The sequence below is a fragment of the Brassica napus genome, chromosome C6, assembly GCF_020379485.1.
Source record: "Brassica napus cultivar Da-Ae chromosome C6, Da-Ae, whole genome shotgun sequence".
In the NCBI taxonomy this organism is placed as follows: domain Eukaryota; kingdom Viridiplantae; phylum Streptophyta; class Magnoliopsida; order Brassicales; family Brassicaceae; genus Brassica; species Brassica napus.
Genome location: NC_063449.1, coordinates 43,468,199 through 43,490,991, shown reverse-complemented (window position 1 = coordinate 43,490,991; position 22,793 = coordinate 43,468,199). Strand labels below are relative to the sequence as shown.

General features: G+C 32.0%; 4 protein-coding genes and 1 non-coding gene across 5 annotated transcripts; 1 reads left to right on the top strand and 4 right to left on the bottom strand.

Moving 5' to 3' along the window:
• Positions 1-13: 13 nt before the first annotated feature.
• On the bottom strand, positions 14-1,293 carry LOC106377965 (putative F-box/kelch-repeat protein At3g24610). Its single transcript, XM_013818177.3, has one exon. The coding sequence runs from the start codon at positions 957-959 to the stop codon at positions 57-59; it is 903 nt and encodes a 300-aa protein (XP_013673631.3). The 5' UTR covers positions 960-1,293; the 3' UTR covers positions 14-56.
• A 1,005-nt stretch (positions 1,294-2,298) lies between these two features.
• On the bottom strand, positions 2,299-2,369 carry TRNAG-GCC. The gene has a single exon. It is a non-coding gene; the product is annotated as a tRNA-Gly (tRNA).
• A 32-nt stretch (positions 2,370-2,401) lies between these two features.
• On the bottom strand, positions 2,402-4,369 carry LOC106381084 (probable choline kinase 1). The gene is made up of 6 exons (XM_013820944.3): positions 3,764-4,369; positions 3,301-3,618; positions 3,118-3,235; positions 2,977-3,024; positions 2,778-2,878; positions 2,402-2,690 (listed from the first exon to the last, which is right to left on the bottom strand). The coding sequence occupies exons 1-6, from the start codon at positions 4,124-4,126 to the stop codon at positions 2,598-2,600; spliced, it is 1,041 nt and encodes a 346-aa protein (XP_013676398.1). The 5' UTR covers positions 4,127-4,369; the 3' UTR covers positions 2,402-2,597.
• A 4,839-nt stretch (positions 4,370-9,208) lies between these two features.
• On the top strand, positions 9,209-10,367 carry LOC106379354. The gene is made up of 2 exons (XM_013819331.3): positions 9,209-9,535; positions 9,610-10,367. Exon 1 carries the CDS (start codon positions 9,244-9,246, stop codon positions 9,400-9,402), a length of 159 nt encoding a protein of 52 aa, XP_013674785.1. The 5' UTR covers positions 9,209-9,243; the 3' UTR covers positions 9,403-9,535; positions 9,610-10,367.
• A 701-nt stretch (positions 10,368-11,068) lies between these two features.
• LOC106381085 (peroxidase 12) lies at positions 11,069-13,255 on the bottom strand. Its single transcript, XM_013820945.3, has 3 exons — positions 12,903-13,255; positions 11,943-12,137; positions 11,069-11,807 (listed from the first exon to the last, which is right to left on the bottom strand). Exons 1-3 carry the CDS (start codon positions 13,176-13,178, stop codon positions 11,190-11,192), a joined length of 1,089 nt encoding a protein of 362 aa, XP_013676399.2. The 5' UTR covers positions 13,179-13,255; the 3' UTR covers positions 11,069-11,189.
• Positions 13,256-22,793: the final 9,538 nt, after the last annotated feature.

Here is a 22,793-nt window from a genome sequence, read left to right as displayed (position 1 = left end):
CGATGTGAATATATACAAATAAATAGTTTAACCAAAGGAGTGATAAGATTTTAATTTCATGAATAGACAGGAGCAGAATATAAGACCTTAAGGCTAAATGAGTATGAGAGAGGATCATCTCTCAATATAACACCAGACCACTCAATCTTCCCACAAATCTCGCCTCCCTCGTGCATCTCCGCAGACCTAAGCTCCAAACCCTCAGGATATTCAAGCTGCGTGTTCCAGAAGATGACAATGTTCCCAGCAGAGTTGCAACATAGTTTGCTAATATCATATTTGATATCGGTCTTGGTTGGTTTACATAGTTCATAATATTTGTCACTATACTCCAAGACGTGTCTCGAGCCAGAGAAAGACTCTTGCAGCTCTGCCAAGCCCTTCACTTCCTTCCAATCCAACTCATCTGGCTCACACCACAGTATTCTCCCGCGAGTTCCACGACAAAATAACAATTCCCCAATGGCACACCAATCGCTTCTGTATCCTGGCATGGTATCTCTTTTTCCGCTTGTCCAGGATGTACATTCACTTGGCAAGAAGTAGAAGCTTTGTTCCTCCTCATCAACCGCGTAAACCTTCGTCCCTTGTATTACAACACTTTGGTCGATAGTGTGGAACATCTTCGGTGTAACAAAGGTACGCCAGGTTTGGGTCTTCGGATCACACACCTCTGCCCAGTTGGAGGAATTAGAGTCGTCCCCGCACCCTCCGAACACGTATATCTTCCCGTCTACTAGGCTTGCCGATGCGGAAGCACGAGCCACAGCGTCTGGCAATGACGACCATGATGGAGAAGCCTCCTCCTTATTCGTCCTCTTACTTCTTTTCTTGTGTTGTGGTGACACTTCGGATGCGTCAGTGGAGATCATCGCCTGCTCTCGCACTCTCAACATACAACTCAAAAATATCAGGTCCCTATATCTGATTGACTGATTATGGATTTGATCAAACTGCATAAATTATGAGAGGTGGATTGGAGGGGGCATGTATTTATATAATTTTATGGTTATTTTTCTTCCAAAACGAATTAGGATTATGAAAAAACTTTGTTTCCTTTTTCTTTTTTACTTCTTCACTTTGGCGGCAGTATATTTGAATATCTTGGGAAAACTGGATTTTGGAAAAATGATACGTCAAATGTTGACCAAACACCAAAATTGAGTTTGTTTAATTTGAAGTTTAAAGTGAAACCTAAAAGAACTCCTTATTGTTGAGAACCATTAAATACTTTTATAGTTGTTTACCTTCTTCATATCCAATATTAGAATAAGACTTTTGTATCTGAAAATAAAATATTTAAAATGTAAAATGTATACAGCATTTTATGATTTGTCTATTTATATTTAGATTAATATTTCTATCAAATTATCTAAATTCTAACGTTTTATGTTTTGCAAATATAAATAGACAAATCATAATATTCCCAAATCTAGTTTTCCCAAGATATTCAAATATACTGCCGCAAAGTGAAGAAGTAAAAAGAAAAGGAAACTAAAGTTTTTTCATAATCCTAACTCGATTTGGAAGAAAAATAACCATAGAATTATATAAATACAGGTCCCCTCCAATCCATAGGTCTGAGACGGATCGGGTATTCAGACAATTTTAAGATATCCGGATCCGGATCCTTATCCGGCGGATCCATAATTTTACTATCCTTATCCGGATCCGGGGTTTGCGGATATCCGGGTGTCGGATATCCTTCTAAAAATTAAAATATCCGGCGGATATCCGGATCAGGATTTAGATCTTTAAAATAAATAAAAAATAATATTAATATATATAAAATATTAACAATAATTTAAAAATAAAAATATATAGAATGTTTTTAATTATTTCTATGTATAATATTACAAAATTTATATATACTATTATAAAAATAAAAATATATTAAATAAAATTAGTTTTTATATATAGATATTATTATTTTTGAAATAGTTATTAATAAAATTTACGGATCCGGATATCCGGACTAAAAAATCCGGATATCCGGAGAGACCGAATCCGGATCCGGATCGGATCACAGATCGAATACGGATCTCGGATAAAAGTTCCAGGCCTACCAATCCACCTCTCATAATTTATGCAGTTTGATCAAATCCATAATCAATCTTTTTTTTTAAATTTTTTTGGATAAACAATTGAAATTTTCAAAATAGCAATCTAAAGTTCAGATAAACAATTAAAATTTTCAAAAATGATTTAAGAAGAGGAAGATTAAGCAAGGACGGCCAACAACTACTGCATTTTGTTTCTACTGCAGTGTTAACGAAAATAACTGGGCCAGAAAAAGTTTGCACCAGCCGGGAATCGAACCCGGGTCTGTACCGTGGCAGGGTACTATTCTACCACTAGACCACTGGTGCTTTTTTGTCCAAATTTATTGCTATACATATTGTTTATGTAACATAAGCCATGTCCATTGCTTTGAAAGTTTACAAACCTCTCTATATAATGGAAGAAAACAGACAAATTGGTGAAAGTAACAACAGCACAATAGTCACCTAAATCTTTTCCTTTACTTTTATCTAATTGTTGAAACTTTTAGAAATTCAAGTTTGCTTCAATATGTGAATCTTCTTCATCCTTCAAGGTCAATCTAGGAGCAATTGTCTTCTAAGCCAGTACTGTTCAAATCTCTGCCTTGCATATTCCTTGTAATCAAACTCAATCTTGTTCACATGCCCCTGTTTTGCAACAACGCCACAATAGATTACTACCAAGTTTCCATATAATAGCTAAAAGTATCTCAAAGTAGAGAGAGAAAGACTAACCGAGATGATTCCCCATAAGCCCCAAAAGATATGATTTGCCAAAGTGTATCTCTCTACATCAGTCATTAGTCTCTCCACTTCTTCCTCGCTTGTTGCATTACCTGAGATTAAGACAATAAAAGGGATATGTTTTTGATTAAGAGATGAATTTTTTTCCTTTAGATGTGTGCAAATGATTCAAGAAGGTATGGGAAAAAACCTGTAGAGCCAAGGTATGTGCTAATGAATCTTCTCCGTTCTTCTTCTCCTGTTTGTTCATCATTCCACACACACACGCAATCAGACTCTTGAGTAACATAAGCAACGTACTACGTATAAGTTTAAAATTACGGATAAGGACCTGGATATAGAGTGTAATCCAGAACATGAGGAGTGTCTGAATGATAATTAGCAGCCATTTCGCAGAAGTGGTTCGTAATGTCATAAGCAATAGGGTTGAAACTCGAATATTCATAGTCCTACAATAAAAAAAACTGATTAACACAGAGCACTTTCTTGATGTTCATGAAAAAAACAAGCTTACTATGATGGTAATAGCGTTGGTTTCCTCATCGATCATGACGTTACCATACTGAAGATCATTGTGGCAGAAACCAATCTCTTGATCGTCCCGAGTCAGCCTCTCCTCCAACATGTTGATTTCATCTCCCATAGCTTCCAAACGAAACTCACCAATCTCTGTCGGTGAACACAGCTTCTTAGCTTCCTTAAGCCAAGTCCTGAGTCTTTCCCAGAGGAGTACGTTCTTCGGACCAGGCATATCAAGCTCGTGAAACTCTCTTAGCTTCGCAGCGATTAAATCAGATGTTTCGGATACACGTAGATCACCTGCAGAAAGAGTCTGGTGAACGGACCAAACCAATAGATTCATCATACATATACACAAATCTCCCTATCTATAGATTTCTTGTAACGCAAACAATATATAAAACCCTAAAACTCTGTTTCTAAACCTAATTTTTTTGTGTGTGATTAAGAAAACGTACTCTTGCGTGGATGAACTCTTCGAGACGACCATCGGAGAAGCGGCCAAGAAGCTTAGGACCATAACCGTGATGAGACATACACTCGAAGGTCTTGATCTCGTCGTCTCTGTTGAAGAAAAGGTCAACGCCGTCTCCGTAGATCCGAACAAGAACTTTGCGGTGGAGAGCGTCTTGGCCGTTTAAGGTAGGCCAGTTGATCTGGTAAACCTCGTTGGTCATGGCTCCTTTCAACGGAACAACCTCGAGACTCTCGAGATCTTCGACCACGTCTCCCCAGGCCGAGCCTAGCGTTTGCAAAACGCGTTTTAGATCCTCAGGGGACGAGCAGCTGGGAATCAAACTAGTCATCTTCTTGATCGCCATGGTGGAAATGAAACGTAGATTAAAAGTTAAGGAGGGTATGAGATTCTTCTGAGAAAGGAGATTATCAACAAGAATCTTTTATTTATGGAAAGAAATAATCTGGGGATTTGAAGTTTGAAACACAAACGAAACTACGTTTCTGGGTGATTTAATTATATAGAGAAAAATTGAAAATATATTTTAAAAAAACCCAGATGAACGCGTTATTTCGGCGTTCCTTGTTTATCCCGTGTGTGTGAGATACGAATTAAGTTTTTTTTCGGGTTTTTAAAACGGTTTTCGTGACCGACGGTTTGTTGGACCCAATAAGGAGTAACCACGTGGATATTTATGGAAGATAATTCAACGGCGTAAAGAGGCGGTTGGTTACTCTTATGACGAAGTCAACGAATGGGGAAATAATAATACTACAGCTTTGATTGTGTGACAGGTCAACTGTTATCTCTCACTCATCCAGAAATTATTGGAGATGTACAAAATCAAGTATGAAATACTCCCTCCTTTTTTTATTGTAAGTAGTTTAAAAAAATTCTTTTGTTTCAAAAATGTAAGTAATTTTCAAATATCTAGATAATTTTTACATTTATTGGATATAATTTAAACAATCAAATAATATTAATTATTTTATAATTGGTTGAACTAATTAATTAAATATATATTTTTTTAAAGTACCAACTTCTTTAATATTATTGCTTTTAGTCTAAACTACTTACATTGTGAAACGGAGGGAGTACTATACAAGATCCAGCTTTAATTAATTATATTACAATCAGTGTGTTATCGCAAAGATATGTGTGACTCATTATCTTTTAATAATTAATTAGGGTGATTGGTTGGGCTTTATCTACTTAATTTAGCTTTACTTTTTTTAAAAATCATTAAATTTTACCAATCATGCTTTAGCTTAACTTTTCAAAGTTAAAGCCTACATCAAATTTCTATTAATTTTTACCAATCATGTTTTAACTTTATTTTTAAAGCTACAGCAAAAAAAATAAAGTAAACATTTTTCTTTTGTATTTTAGTTAAAAAACTTACATCTTTCATTTATAAGCTGTAGAAACTTTAGAATAAAAAATATCTATAATATCAAATAAATAAGATAATCATAATAAAAAAAAACATCTATAAATATTTTACTCTAATTTTGGGTGCTTTAAATTATTGAAATATTTTAAATAATATAAATATTATTTACATATCACATTTTAAATAATAGTAAACTTTGATAATTTTAAAAAATATTAATATAAATTATTTTAAGTGATAAAAATAACAATTATTTTATATATACATCACATATTTCACATATTTTATTTTAAAATATCTGCAGCTTATAGCTTACAGCTACAACAAATTTAACTACAGGAAAAGTTTCTGCAAAAATAATCTACAATAACAACTTTACAGCTACAACAAATTTATCTACAGCTAAACTTTTACAGCTAAAATTCTACAGCACAGTCGAACCAATCATCGCCAATGTTGATTAGAATTAAAATATGAAATTATGATAAAAATTTGTGTTTGAAAGAAATTTGTTTTTTTCTTCTAAAGTATTGAATAGTGTTATATAATTCGGTGTACAATCAAACTATATTAACAAGTACCATCAAACTTATATGGTGATTCAACTTAAAAAGGAAAGCTTTTTAATAATAAAAACAGAATACTACTTTCTAAATAAAGTACGCTATCAAAAAGATAAGAGAGAATCCATGTACATAAAAGTATTCAGAAAATCTAGGGGAAAGCTATGTCAATATGTGTAACAACACGTATGGATTTGTGCTTCAAAAGGTTATCACTTTAATTCATGCTTGGCTTTGACATTTCATATGTGAACGTATTGTTTATCTTTCGTTAGAAAAACAATCAAACACTTTATCAGGAACCCACTTAATCACCTTGAATTTTCTTCGGTATACAATTGAAAAATGCCCCCCGACATAATAATAATAATAATAATAATAATATTGCGACAATGTTGGGCCAGTGACGTATCAGTATAAGACATTTAAGTTACACGGCATGAACGAGACAGGGACATGACACCAAACACACTTTGACTTCATAATTGCTACTAAGAGATGAGATCGAGTACCAAACACACCTAAGTACAACTACACGAGGAATGGGCTCAAGTGGTTCAAATCCTGGTATTGCTTATTAGAGTAAGGAGTTGTGTAACTATACCTATAGTCATACTGTTATTGATCTTCTAGATGATTGTCTTTGCTTACTGCTTCCATAGATTAATATTGCTAACTAATTCTATACTTTGGCCCGTGTATTCATTATGCTGAATATATGGAAATAACATTATACTTTCATATTCATGTACAGGAGCAAGCAAGCAGCAATGGTCATGCATAAGAGCATTTCCAACAATGGACACGAAAAGGGATTCTAAGTATATAAAAAAAAGAAAAAAAAAGAAATTAAAAAAGAAAAGACAAAAAGTTCTAAACTTAGAGATTTTTAGAAACTATTAGTAACCCTAAGATACATATGTCATCGTGTAAAAGAAAGTTAGTATTTTTATTGATTAAAAAAATAGAATTGACTAACTATAGTACTAATTTTTTCTTCTCTTATGAACTTATATGGTTTCTTGTTGTTGGAGTTGTTCTAAGCATGATGTGCTTTAAACGTGGAGAGTATACGAATTATGATGAAAACTAAGAAATTTTAGAAGGGAAGGTTAATGTGTAAATACCGTATAGTTTTTTCCTTTGACCACAACTAGCCCAGGGAGTTTAGCAAAAAAAAAAACAACTAGCCCAGGGAGTGGTTTTCTCTGGTCTGATGAAAAGATTCTCCCCTGAACTCCTGACAAAAAATGTGAGAAGTCACTAGTGGCTTATTGTAACAAACGATACAACAAGATCAAAGTGTTGGTTCTTTAAACAAAGATTAAAACGGTGGCACCGTCACTAAGTTATTGTACTCCCAAATCGTGGGAAGCTGCCGGCCCAATATCATTTCACGCCTGAAGCGTATATAAAAATTATTGCCCCTTATGAGTGTTGAACCCATCACCCGTAATATTTGGAACCTTCAAGCCACGGCACTAAGAACATCTCAAAAATAAGGTTCGAAGATGTTTCTCTCCAAAAGCAAAACCTTATAATAACCCTTAAAACTTTTCTATTTTACATAATAGTCCTTATGTTTAACAAAACTTAACTAAAAACATACATCTTTTACGGTATCTATAAAATATCCAACAAAATTATTATAAAGACGAATTAATTTAAAAATATTATATTATAATTAAACATTGCATACAAATAAATAAATTACATATTTATTCACTATAATTACCTCCATAATGATCCCATATATGATCAATTAAAGCATTTCGAAGTGATAAATAAGCCTCTTTATTTTTTTATTTGAAGATTACGAGCTAAAAAGTTTTGAAAACGAGCATTCACGTTTATTGCCATTTCAACTTGTGCCACTGGCGCCGATCTTGCATCTCTAATTGGTGCGTTAATATCACGTTCATCTTCAATAATCATGTTATGCATGATAATGCATGATGTCATTATATCATGCAATACCTTTTTTCCAGTAACGGCACGACCCTTTTATGATAGCAAACTTAGATTGTAGAACTCCAAATGCACGTTCAACATCTTTTCGGCATGCTTCTTGTCTTGCTGCAAACAATTTTTTCTTTGGACCTTGGGGATCACTAATGGTTTGAACAATAGTTGACCACTTTGGATAAATTCCATAGCTAAATAGTAACCCATATTATACTCTCTTCCTCGAATAATATAATTAGTTGGAGGAGCGGTACCTTGAGCAAGCTTTGAAAACAAATTAGATGACTTCAAGACGTTAATATCGTTGTTGCTACCCGGCAAAACAAAGTAGGCATGCCATATCCACAAATCATAATCAGCGACAGCTTCAAGAATGATCGTGGGTGATCCGTTATGACCAGCAAATTGTCCAGCCCATGCGGTTGGGCAATTTTGTCACTTCTAATGCATACAATCTAGACTTCCTAGCATTCCGGGAAATCCACGTTGTTGGCTGATGTTGAGAAGCCTGGAAACGTCTTCTGGTGTTGGTGATCTGAGATACCGCTCCGAAAATACTTCTATAATTGCGCGATAAAATCTCTTCATGCATTCAATTGCTATAGACTCTCCTATTTTGATGTACTCATCTGTCGCATCAGCAGGCATACCATACGCCAAAATACGAAAAGCGGCTGTGACTTTTTGCAAGGTTGATAAACTCATTCTACCAGATGCAATGCATCGCTGAGTGAAGTAGTTGTCATGTTGTTTAACGGCCTCAACAATGTGAAGAAACAACCTTTTTGACATTCGAAACCGACGGTTGAAATCTCTCTCGCCATATAAAGGATTCTCCGAAAAGTAATCATTGAACATATTACGGTGTGCATTTTCTCTATCACGGTGTATGACGGCATGACCATAAATAGAGCCCCGGTGACTGACATGATCGTTTTCTTGAGTGACTTGGTGAATAACACGATTTTTGTTCACAAAAAAATTGACTGCAATTTGTTGCTCTCTTTCTATTGCTGCATTTTGATCTTCTAACCACTCATCCAACTCAGATGAGTCTGAAGAAGAGGAAGAAGATGAAATTATAAAAGAAGATTAACCCCCAATATTGAAATTCATTTTTAAGTGTTAGTGTTTTGATGTTTGTCTAACATGTATATGTGTATTTTTATAGGTATAAATTTTACTATTCTAAAAGATAAGAAAATTTTAAATATTTAAGCTACACCATTCATTGGATTCTATATGCCTATTTCACTTATCCAACGTAACAAGATAAGAATATTTACTATTTAAAATTATATTCAAGATGTCAGACTTATCCAATATATTAGATAAGAGAAGATAAGAAAATCTTAAAATTTCAATCTACACCATTCAATGTATTTTATAGCTCACCAACCCTTGGATCAAAATCTTATCCTATCCATCATTCACATGTAGATAAGGAAGTCTGTAAAATTAAAGCATGTCCATTCATTTGAATTTTATTCATCCATTTTCTTGTATAAATAATAGGTTCTACACAATGAAAAATCACATCCAATAACCTTTCATAAAAATATGGAAAGAAGTAGAGGCTCATCATTCAACCAACGTGAAGATGAGTTGTTATGTCGTGTCTATCTAGAAATATCCCAAGATCCTATTGGCAGCAATAACCAATCTCTAGGAAAATTATGGGAAAAAATAGAAAATAGTTACAATGAAAAAAAAAGATGAGTGTTGGGAAATTAGAAGCAGTAGATCTTTACAAGGTAGGATGACTACCATTCTTTATGATGTTCGAAATTTGAAGAGCTGCATTATCCAAGTATAGAATTTGCATCCAAGTGGGGCATCTGAATTTGACATTGTAAGTATATTTATTTTCTATTATACATATATGATTTTGTATATGTATTTTTTAAGATTTCATATTTCATGCAGATGGAAAAAGCTAAAAAAAATTTGGTACAAGATCCAAAACTAAAAAAAGGTTTCAAGTTTGATCATGTTTGGCTTTTGATGAAAGATATTCCAAAATTTACCGATAATGTCAATATTGGTATTCAAGACACTCCTAATACTGAGATCAATATCAGCGGCTCTCCTACATCACAATCGCCAGGAGTGTCTTCATTTTCAATCAATTTAAGTAGTGATGATGGAGGATCGAATTCATCACAACGTCCGATTGGATCAAAAAAAGCAAAACTCAAGAGGAAGCTTGCTGAAGGTAATAGTTCATCCGTTGACAATTTGGTTTCATCAAATGAAAAACTACTTGATTTCTTAAAAAAAAGTACATCAAGTAGGGATAAAGGTTTTGAAATGGCTCAATTACGTGTGCAAAACCAAGCAAAAAAATTAGCACTTAAAGAAATGCAAGAAGAAAATAAGATATTGTTAACAAATCTAGATTCTATTGCTAATTCTACTACTCGTGAGTTCATTCGATCTGAACAAGAAAGAATCATCAAGAAAAGAACTCAAGAGCAACAACAACCTTCAGTTGCACCAGAGATTTATGGAAAATATTTTGGTGATATTGGAGGTCCAGGATCAAATTTACCTGAATATTAATGTTGTTGTGATGTTTACTTATGTAATATTTTATTTTGTGAAATATTTTATTTTGTGTAATATTCTATTTTCAGTTTCTTGTATTTTGTATTTGTTTGCTCTAATATTATCTTTGTATAATATTTACTAGTGTTAATTAAATATTTTGATATTAAAAAGGACTAAACTGATCAGACAAGAAAGTTATTAACTTTATTTAAAAAGTACAAATACAAAGAATGAAAAAGTAAAGAACCTTAAATATAAAGTTTTGTACAGTGAAACTTTATATTTGAAGTTTCACCGTACAAAACCTTAAAATTTAAGGTTTTAAAGTTACTTTTGAAATGCACAAAACCTTATATTTGAAGTTTTAAGGGGGTTTTTGGAGATGATCTAAAGGAATGCTCCTGAGAATGATGCCCCTAAAATTTTTATAAACGTTGGCGCCTAAAACCTCTGTTTAATGAGCTTCAGCAAGAGATACGAACTCCATTAGCTAGGAGCTTCAGCAAGAGATACGAACTCCATTAGCTAGCTGCCACTACAATTTACGGTACAACAAACTCGGCTTGAAATGGGCTACCATATTTAATGGGCCCTATTTAATTCAACTCTTATAGCCCGTTTAAATTTAAGGCTTTTTTTACTTGACTTCTTGGAAATACTCAAATACAAGTGTGTTGGATTTGCATGCATCATTTTCCTTCTGCAATGTCTTTCTCACTCAAGATTGTTACCAATTATGAATTTATGGTATATGATAACTCTCTTTATTAATCAGATAATCAATCTCGAACGTTCCACAGATTTAAGCATACGTGCATGAACTTATAATCAAAGCTAAGATAAAACAACACTCTTATTTATCAGATAGTCTTAAAGCATTCCACAAACCACAAGTGCGTCAACTAAAAAAAACAAAGTCAAAGGAAAATAAGAGGCGATATTTTATATGGTTTCATCTACATCATGGAAAGAGCCTCCTCGAGTATGCCTTCTTCCAAAACAGACATGAAACTTTCAGTGTTTCTGGCGGAACAGTTTGCACGAATCTCTCCTTGTGACCCCGTCAAGACACTCATCTGGCCCATCTTGATCATCCCCACCACAAAATGATCAAAAAATAGCTTCTGGTCGATCGCAAAGCTCTCCACGATACCACGTGTCCTCTTGTCCGTGAACAGGTCCTGGTCTGATGTGAACAGCCCTTGTCGGTTCATGAGATCAACGTAGTACTTATTGTCGAACACGTCAGGGCTCCTTATGTCATTCACTTGCGTGTTGCTCGAGTTAGCGGTGGGGCAAGTGCGTTTGAGGTTGTTCGCGAAGGACTTGTTCATTGTTGGGTCTTGGTTCGGGTAGAGCCGGTCTGTGAAAGACGGGCAATGCGCGATTCCGATGGTGTGACCACCGGAGAGTGCAACTAAGTCGGTGATGTTGAGGTTTCTATTGGCGAAGTCGGCGATGAGTTGGCTCGCGTTGGCGAATGGTGGCGGCAAGTTGTTTAACGTTGTGTTCTGGCTCGCGAATGCTAGTGAGTCGCGTCGGCCAAGTGGTACAGCATAGTCTGGCCCTCCTGACTATATTAATTGGCCAAAAAAGTAATTAGCAATTATAATATATAGTATTGGTATGTCACGTGTGGTTGAAATATAGTATAATAAAGATATAAATAGACAGAGATTTGATTGAAGAGAGAGGGAGAGTTTGGTTACAAGGACGACGGAGTCACGGGCGGCGAGAGCGAGGATGTCGGAGCAAGAGACGACTTGACCACACTGCTTGTGGACGAGTGCACGAAGGTTATTGATGACGACAAAGGCGGCTTGACGGAGTGTCAGATTCGGGATCGATGATTGCTCTCCTGGTCCACTCGCTGATCCATCTAGCAGCACTGATGCTTCACATCCCTGTTTCAATTTATATTAAATCTCAATGGTGAAAGCAGTAAATGAACAGAAAAACATTATTCAAGATTTTCCTATGCTATTATATGTCTGATCAAAGTACGCCACACATCTCAATACAAGGTGTTGCAATTAACGCTATAAAAATATGATTAGTATTTGTGTTGAGGAAAATCGAATACTGTTTTTTTGTTACACAATGAACTGAATATATATCAATCGCATTCTATTATTTGTACCATTGGTTGGGTATTTACTTTTCTCTCATTAAAAGCGACTCAACTAACCCACGAAAAGCGGGTGTATAGTATTAATGCCACACGTCCTGCTATATTCAAGTCTATATCCCAATGCATGTAGTGTCAGAAACAAATTACTATAGTGTTTAGACTTGCACATTAGTATGAAACTGTTCTTTACAAGAAAAAAAAAAACATAAAGAACGGACAATCCTTACTTCTTGTTCTTTAGATTTCGAGGCGACTTTATGTTTTTCTCTTGAGCTAGTTTTGGTCGGATTTAGTCTAGCACGTGATAACGTAAGTATAACAGTTAAACATGTTCCTTGATTTTACAAATTTCATTTTTTATGTGGGTATAAGTGGATATGGTTTCTTATCTTAAGAAAAAAACCAAGTCTTTTAATCAAAGAAAAAGTAAGTTAAATCACTTGCGTAAGACCGCTTAGATTAAGGCTTAGCGAACATCAAATTCATATTTCTTAATAGACCAACACAAAAGGGAGAAAAGAAAGAAAAAGATAGAGACCTGAACGAAGCAGTCATGGAAATGTATTCGAAGGATGGCTGCGGCTAAACCAATGTCTCTCTTGAAGACTTTCTTGAGCTCTTTCCTGATGATGCTTTCCACTTTTGGACATGCTTTCTGGTAAAAGCTCCATGAGAGACCTTTCACTAGAGGAACATCTCTCCTCGGCTTCTTCTTGTTCTGTGCCTCTACCGTGGACAGAAGGTTCATTGCCACCGCCAGTAACGAGATCAATATCAGAAAAGTGAGGACACGTTTGGATAAATCCTTACCCATTTTTCTCTTCTCTGCCTAATGGTGTTCTTCGGAAACAAGAGGACTTCGTTTTATAGCCAAATGTGGTCCTTGTGTTGTATTTTAAATATCTATTTAATTAGAAAAATTGGAATGATTTATTTGCTTTTTTTGTTTGTTCAAAGGAAAGTCTTTAGATAATATTTTTAAAAGTTAAAGCTTTTTATTTAAAAGGAAAATCTAAGTTGAAAAGTTTGCGTTTAGTACGTAGGAACGGGATCTCGTTCTTCGTATAATTAACGTATCAACTGGTTAACAAACATTCTTTTCATATAACAAAAAAGTATACATCTTACATTTTTCAGATCAAGATTAAAGCAGATAAAATATGTGCAAAACCGTGTTTATTTTCTCTTCCCGAGCGTCAATTTCGTGACTTTGTTGAGTTGGTTCACCTATGAGAAGTTTTCTAATAACTATTGGCAATGTAATTACTAATTAACACAAAGAAAAAAACGCTTGTCAATTTTTTTTGAATGAATGTCAAACCCTTGTCCATAATGGACATACATAACTGTTTAGTTTTAGAAAAAAAAAAACTATTTAATTTTACTACTTATAGTCACGTGAATTTTTTGTTTTTAATGTTATAAATAATAATTGGTCTGCAACCTAACCGTTTAAAGGGTCTTGTCCCAGCGCTATTGAACCTCAATTTAAAACCCATGTGCTATGTTTTAGAGAGATAATTTCATCATTCAGATCATTTCACAAGTACAAAAATGAACAGTACTTATAAACATAAAAGATTAGTGTAAGATTCAAATTATCTACCTATGTGGGTACACATATATAGTGGTACATTAATTTGAAAATTAAGGTGTGCGTATAGTGTCAAAGTATACGAGTTAGTGGCATGCAATTTGGATTGTTATGAACGGGACCACGGAAAATAATACCGCGGCGCAACGAAAGTCTTATATAGAATCCAAAGGCAACAAATACTATCACCGACAAGTGTATCACATAACTTATTTTGTCAATGCGTGGTAAACGCAATATATTAAACTAAAATGTTACGTAATAATATTACTATTTACTTTTTAGTTAACATTTTTTGGCTTTACAGGTAAGTTAATTTGTTTGACTAGCTTATATATTACAAGTTCAAAATACATATTACGTACGAAACCAGTATAAATTTTAACAATCATAATGTGTTCACTTAAAAATATGATTTTGTCGGTATGAAAGGCCAACACATATTTGATCCACTTTAGAAAGAAAGAAAGCTCATGACAGTGGAATAATGTCTTTGTTTTGGCATATTCGTTAAGGCACTTGATGATCGTAAATGGTTTACGAAGAGTCGAAGATGGTTAGTATGAGCAGACATTGTGGTCCAGTGGTACTGGCTTTGGATGCAAACATATTTCGGGTTCGATCCTCTTGCTGCAGAAACTAAATTACATTTTTCTGTTCACCACGGCTGCGGATACGTCTGTATGAAAAGGAGAAGGCCTGTCGTGGGCTGCACTTCCCATCCGAGGATTGGATCTGTGTCTTTAGTAGATATGAGTTTAACCCTTTTCTTTAAAAAAAAAAAGATGGTGAGTATGTGAATTTGCAGAGGTGGTGGACAATTTGAGAACCAAAAAGGATGAAAGACATTGACGTTTGAACATCCTAATGCAAAGTGAGCACATATGATTGTACACCAAACAAGTATGTTCCACAGGACCTGACATCTGTATGTATTTGAGGACTCCTTTTAGTTGTGTTCGCCACGTTCCTCTCTGCTCTCTCTTTCCTATTATTCGATATACGTTACACCCAGAATTTGACATGTTTTTTTGCATATAATTGAAAAAGCAAGTTCATCTCCATAAATGTGTGTAATTGTTGAATAAATTATCAAAATAAGTTTGTATTCTCTTTTCTGTAGTAAGCAGATTATAATCTATATAAAAAAATCATATCAACAAGAATAGATATGATTACAATCACTACTAAAAGTACAATATATTTTTCTAGGGGTCCAAGCTACGCTCTCTTTGCTGCTTTATTTGTGTTAAGGACAACAGAGGGAGAAGTTGGATTTGAACATCCATTATTTTTCTATAGAGGAATTGTTTGAAATTAATTAATTAAAATCGTTACAACGAAGATAGTTGTGGAAGCCCCTTAGTCCAGTGGTTTGACCAAAGGTTCATTAATGCTTCTACACCAGAAAATCTGAGTTTTAATTTCCGGAGAAGGCTGAATTATACGAATTAAAAGATAAAAGACTTACAAGAGATCTACAACATGGCGCAAAAAATATCGTTAAGCGTAGATCCGATAAGGGCGGCTCAAGTGATGCAGTCAGACGTGAATCCTCATACGGCAGGTAGAATTGTAGGCTGTAGAATCGTCTGTAATATTTCTCATAGTTGTAATAGCATAATTATCCAGCGTTAAAAAAAAAACGAAGATAGTTATTTTTCTATTATCTCATTTTAAAAAGAGTTATTCTAGGGTTCACCCTCTAGGGTTCACCAACCAAAAGGATTTCATTATTTTAAATTCAATATCTTTTAAAAAAGGAAACAAAATATTGTCAAGTTATATTATGTTTTTTTTAAAAAATGTAAAAAAAATAGTAGTTACAGAAAAAATAATATTAAAAAAATATTTTTAACGTCGTCAAGAAAAAAACTAAACCCTAAATCCTAATCACTAAACCCTAAATCTGAAAACCTAAACCCTTGAGTAAACCCTAAATCCTTGGATAAATCATAAACTCTAAATCAAAAACACTAAACACTAAACCCCTAAACCCTAAATCCTAAATCCTAAATTCTAAACCCCTGAGTGTATTAGTGTTTAGTGTTTTCGAATTAGAGTTTAAGATTTATTCAAGGGTTTAGAGTTTACCCAAGGGTTTAGGTTTTACGATTTAGGGTTTAGGGTTTAGTTTTTTCCTGACAATGTTAAAAATATTTATTTTGTAATTATTACTTTTTTATTTATAACTAGACCCTGATCCGCGCGCCAGCGCGGATATGAATTTTCGGTTTTTGGTTATTTATTTAACTAAATGATATATTTTTAATATTTGATGTATTATATTCACCAAGTAAATAATTTTTTTGGCATCTTAAACCATCTATTTATGATGAATATTCGATATCATATACAAAATTGAACAAATAGACGTAATTAGAGAATTGTAGACGATATATAAAAACAATGTTTATTAATGTAAAATATGAAGAAATATTATATCATGACTTAGTATGACATAAAAGATTATAAATTAGTTATACATGTTTAAAAAAAATAAAATAATTTTTAAACTTCTATGAAAAATTTAACATATAAAAAAGGGTGATGAATTAGTCATCAAATTGTAAATAATTTCATAATTTTGTTAATATTAAATTATTTATAGTCTTTATTTTTCGTCAAGATAATTATTAAATGTCCATAACATTAATTTGTTAAAAGGTCATATTATGAAAGCCCATGTTGTTACCGTTTTTTTTCCGGGAAGTGTAACAAAAAAAATTACCTTTAACTCTTCGTTTTGTTTAAGTTCTGTGTCGGTAAAAGATTAAAAAAAATCTCTCTATCTTTTTCAATGTTCAATTTGAAGCTTATTATGCGAAAATCATACGCAAATATAGGCAATTGGTTGGAATCTCTATATCTTTATATTCTTATAAATTTTAAATTTATTGTTTCCTCTTCTGCAAGCAAATCAATTACCGAAGTAAAAGATCAATTGGTTGGAATCAAATCTATTCTTATAATTAATGTAATTATGGTTACAGTTTTTATATTTAATAGGTACATTAAAGATACGACATTGAAGATATTCTGTTTTGATTAATAGAAGATATTGGATTTTGAGTTTGTATTTATTGATTTGTTTTTTTTATAAAGCTTAGAAAATTAGTGGGATGATTGGTTGGTTGATACATCCTATAAAGAAAACGAAAACTATAGGTGGTTTGACTATTGTACATCGATCGATGCATGATGAAGTTGACTATATAAAACTTGAGCATGATCATTTCAAACTAAAGTATAGGTAGGTTATATGCATTTGTTATATTGTAATTAATATATTTTAAATATTACATAAGTCAAGTGATTCACGTTTTCGTAAAAATAAAATTCAAGTTCATTAGCCGTACTCGTCCGTAATAAGCTACGTTAAATATGATGTATTTTTAGGTTCATTTAATGACATTAAGTTTAAATTTCATTAAGGAAAACTCATTAATTTAACTGGAAAATACAAACATTAAAATATGTAGTCGCATTTAATGACATTAAGTTTAAATTTGATTAAAGAAAACTCATTAATTTAACTGGAAAAGACAAGCATTGAAATATGTAGTTTAATTTAATTCTCAGTGGCATGAAATTGTAAATAAGTTAGAAAACGTAGGGGTATTTTTTAATGGGTACTTCGATTTTAATAATATGATATAACTTGACAATATTTTGTTTCCTTTTATTAAAGATATCGAATTTGAAATAATGAAATCTTTTAAAAGGGCATTTTAACAAAATACAACGAGATAATTAAAACTTTCAATAATTGAAAGAACCAAAGTTTTATATTCTTACGATAAGCATATAACTAAGGAAGTTAGACCACTGTTAATGTACTTTTTATTCCATATGAATTTTGTTCTATCATATTTAAAACAAAACAAATATATATATAGTAAGTTCGTGGGCAATAAAAAGGTGAAAACGAAATTCCAATTTTTGTAGCGTTCTAATTTTATGGAATGAACTCCGAAGGTGTTGGTGCAAACTGCAAAGTGATGATTGAATATATGGATCTAATCTAAGCATTCAAAGTAATAAATAACTGAGGTTAAAAACGAGCATCATGTTCTTTGATTAAACCATATAACATGCACATAAAGCTGCATCATTATTAAACTTATAACATGCACATAAAGCTGCATCATTATGTTGTTTTCAACGAAAAAGAGCCGAAAGCAAAAAAACTAAATTACCCAAAAGAAAGCCTCTCATCATTTTTTCCTTAAAAAAAATACAAATTGTGCAAAACTAGCAGCCCACGTTCCAAATTGCAAAAGGTAATAAGAAATGCAATGCAATATAAAAAGACTAGATAAAATTAAAAAAATATATATATATATGAAAAAACTAGATGAAAAGAAAAGTGTTGATAATAAACAAAAGACGTAACAAAAAGTGAACAAAGGTTCTAACTTTACCCAGAAAAAAACTTAGTGTTGGACCTGATCATGACAACCTGCCCCAATAAATTGTATTTGGGCTTTAACTTTATAGCCCTTTCACATTATGGTTTAGTTGTATAATCTTTGGTTCAAAATATATCATCTTAAATCGAATTATATAGTTGAGGGGGAATTGATGATTTTGATGTACAGATGTTAAATCCGAAATAGTTTTGTTCGAAAGGGAAGATATTTGTACAATTGGGGAATGTGACCAGCAAAGCTTGGTTGAAACATTGAATATATGTCCCCTAAACCCTAATTCTCCATTATTTTTTTGTGAGACACATTTTCCTTAACAACCTAATGTCTTTTTATTTTTCTTAAGAATTTCATCAAAAATCAACCATTGCACTTAGTAGAGAGTTGCACAAATAGATTTGAAAGTTTGAAACATATGATGTATATTGGCATTGCTAAACTCATGCATGACTTTGTGGATGACATCTTTCTGTGTGGTAAAGTAAACCATCTTGAAAGCATGTCCTTAAGCTTTTTGTATTTATATGGATAAACATCTTTATTTTTTTAGGCCTAAATAAGAACTTGATCCTCCTTTCTTATGTGATGCAAAAAGATATTTCGAAAAACTCTTAATTTTTATTAATCAAATTATAAACTGAATACAAATAATTAATTTAAACGATTATATATAAAATAACCATAAAACTCTAAAACAATAAATGATAATTATCTAAATTTAAAATAGTATCATGAAAATATTTTTATTATCGTTTATTTTGTTAATTATTTTAATATTAAACACCTATTTTAAATTTAACGAAATGATAATTAGAAGAATACAAAAAAAAAAGATTTTCATGATCCTTTAGATCAATCCTTTCAGTTAGTCTTTAATTTTAGCACCAAAAGTAATCAAAATTTCTTTGAATTCATTGCATTATTAGCCTTACAAATGTACCATATTATAAACCACTGTTGGTGAAATTTCAGATTATATACAAGTTTATGAGCTACAATAATGTTGTCCGGATTCAACAAATTCATGACAATTCAGTGATGCCTCTTAACAAATCTATGACAAAATTTTGGGATACGAATCAATTTTCTTTTAGTATATTATAATTCTCTCATTTTCTTTCATGACTACCAGTCTACCACTAATTAACTAATCTGATTTTCGCTCTATGTTCTCCTTATTAGCTATTACTGCTTCCTCCCGACGAATTGAGAAAACCAACCGAAACTAAGCGTCTACGCCACACCTCGATTTGACACATATGTGAGGAATGAGGATCATCAATATTTCCACAATTTTGTATGTGCCTAGTTTATCTTCCACAAGCTATCTCACTCTTGGTAGTAGTTGGTGCTGAAAATACAAGAAAATAAAATCAAAATCTGGATCTCTCGGCTTTCATTTTTTCCACAATTTTTTTTGTGTCACAAGTTTCTACAAAAGTACTTAAGCTCTTCTTAATAAAATTCGTTTGGTGCACAGAAACGAGGTACAGAAGAATAGCAGAAGTACTTGAACACTAGTTAATTACTTTGGAGGTAATTATTCACATTGTTCTCCATAATTAATGTATGGTATTGTTATGATTGTTATGGGAAAAGGAAGGATAGTATTTTTTTTTGAATTATAGTTTTTCCCAAATATGGCATATGCCTCAAAATATTAGTGTTGGTATCATAAAACATTGTTAAATAAATAGAACGCAATAAAATACAAAAGCCTGCATATTTCTCATTTAGCTAAATCAAATTGGCGTTTGTTAAAAATCAACTTGGTGTACGGATTATTCTATAAGCTGTGACACCATTTTGTGGATGGCTGGATGCTCCACTGCATCCCGTCTCGCATCACCACCACTAATTATAACATTATTGAATAAATATTAATGACTTTAAAGATTCATTTTTAATCATTCATCGCTGATCTGGTAATGCTAGAATTTCTTTTATAGAAAAATGATTCTTTGAGGGAAATTTGTTTCTCTCATATCATTTTATACAAAATATTTGTTCTCTTAATTGTTTGACTGCATTTGTTTATGCATATTCAGGAATTTTATAAACATCTCATCAGATAATGTTGTATAAATGAAGTTGTATAATATTTGTATGCATAAATTTATAAAAAAAATTTAGATTATGATATAAGTGGAACTCTTTATTTATAAATAATTTTGTAAACATATGATTTTATCATATTTACTAATTTATCCTATAAAAAATTATATAATTATTCGGGATACAATAGTAGACTTATATCCTTTGTGCCAGTTGGGTACGTCTGCTATATGGATGGTTATTATGAAAGATGACGAAAGATCTATCGTCGGAGATTTATGGATGACTCTTATGGTTCAGGTTGCCTGCACATTTGAGGAAGATCACAATAACTATTGGGAGGAAGAGCAAGAATTTCCTTTATAAAAACTCTATAATGACTAAGCCAATCTTAATCAATTAAAAATGGTACACTCAAAAGTATGTAAAAGTGAGTAAAGAACTTTGTCCGTTGGAGCTTCTATCTGATTTGAGTGTTTAATCGCTGTAAAGATTATTAGTTGATGAAATGAATAGGTTGGAATCTATTTCTATCATTGGTTTGAGATAGTAACTATATATTCTCCGTTTTACAAAGACGTATGTTTTAGGTTTTTTTCACACTTATTAAAAAAATAAATCAGATTTTAATTACCAATGCATTATTTTCCGTTATCAATTATCCCCCACAACTTTTAACCAATAAAATATTTATAAACACCATTATATTTTTTGAAGTTTACAATTTACAATTAATTTATACATTGAAAATGTAAAACATATATTTTTTTTAAACAATTTCTTTTTTAAATTTAGATTTTTTGAAACGGAAAGAGTATATTTTAAGTTTCAAAGAAAAACTATATATGTTTTAAACAAACTTGAGTCATAGATTATTTTATTGTTTATAAATTCTTCTATCGTTATAAATTTATTTTCTAGAACTGTTTCTAAAAAATACTAAAGACACTAAATTTTAATCTGTAACAAAGTTAGCTATGCTTAACTTTTACAAAGTTTTCTAATCAGCCCCAAAATAATAGTACAATGATTCCTCCAATAATAAATGTATTTAACCAAATATATAGTGCATAACTAATTTAGGATTAATAAGAATATAAAGGCAATCTTAATTATCCTAAGGCATCTAGTCCTTTCTTTTAAAGATTCAATGATTCAATGGGAAGTTGGGAACACTACTACATAAGTTTAGTGCTTCTTGTAAATTTAGATATTAATAATAACTTTTGTATTTTCTCCTTTTTAACTGTCGTTTATTCTGTTTCCTTCATAGTCTTAAGCATTATCCTTCCTTCACACGTACATGACAGACTCATATACAACGCATACATATGTATTAAATTAAGGGCATTATTATTCGGTATCGCTCAACTATTTTAATGCGAGAGTCTAAATTAAAGAAAGTCATACCAAACTCTCAAATAAAAAAAAAAAATTCTTGGGTTCACCTCTAAATTCACCAACCAAAAATGTTTGAATATTTGATATTTGATATCTTTTAAAAAAGAAAACAAAATTAAATTTCTAAATAAGATTATATTTTAAAAACAAAACAATAAAATACATAAAAATAGTTACAAAAAATAAATAAATAAATATTGTTAAACCGTTAGCAAAATACTAAATCCTATACCGTAAATCCTAAACTCCAAACCCTAAATTATAAACCTTAAATCTTGGATAAACCGTAAACCATTGAAAAATTTTAAACCCTAAATCATACATTAAAAACTAAATCTTAATAACACTTAACCCCAAACCCTAAACCCTAATCACTAAACCCTTGGATAAACTCTAAACCCTTGGATAAATCTTAAACTCTAAATCAAAAATATTTAAAATTAAACCTAGAGTTTATGATCTATCCAAGGGTTCAGAGTTTACCCAAAGGTTTAGGGTTTACCCAAGGGTTTAGGGTTTAATGATTAGGATTTAGGGTTTAGTTATATTAAAATTTAGTTTTTAATGTATGATTTAGGGTTTAAGATTTTCCAACGGTTTAGAGTTTATCCAAAGTTTAAGGTTTAACGTTTAGGGTTTAGGGTATAGGGTTTAGTATTTTGCTGAAGACTTAACAATATTAATTAATTTATTTTTTGTAACTATTTTTATGTATTTTTTTTATTTTATTTTAAAAATATAATATAATTTGGATATTTAATTTTATTTCCTTTTTTAAAATATATCAAATATCAAATACTCAAACACTATTGGATGGTGAACCCAAGAATTTCTCATAAAAAAAATTTGACATAGATTTTTAAGCGTTTGAAATATTTTCGTAATAAAATATTAGTTTTTGTGGTGATAGGTTTGAGTTGAGATATTTTTGATGCAGATGGTGTCACTG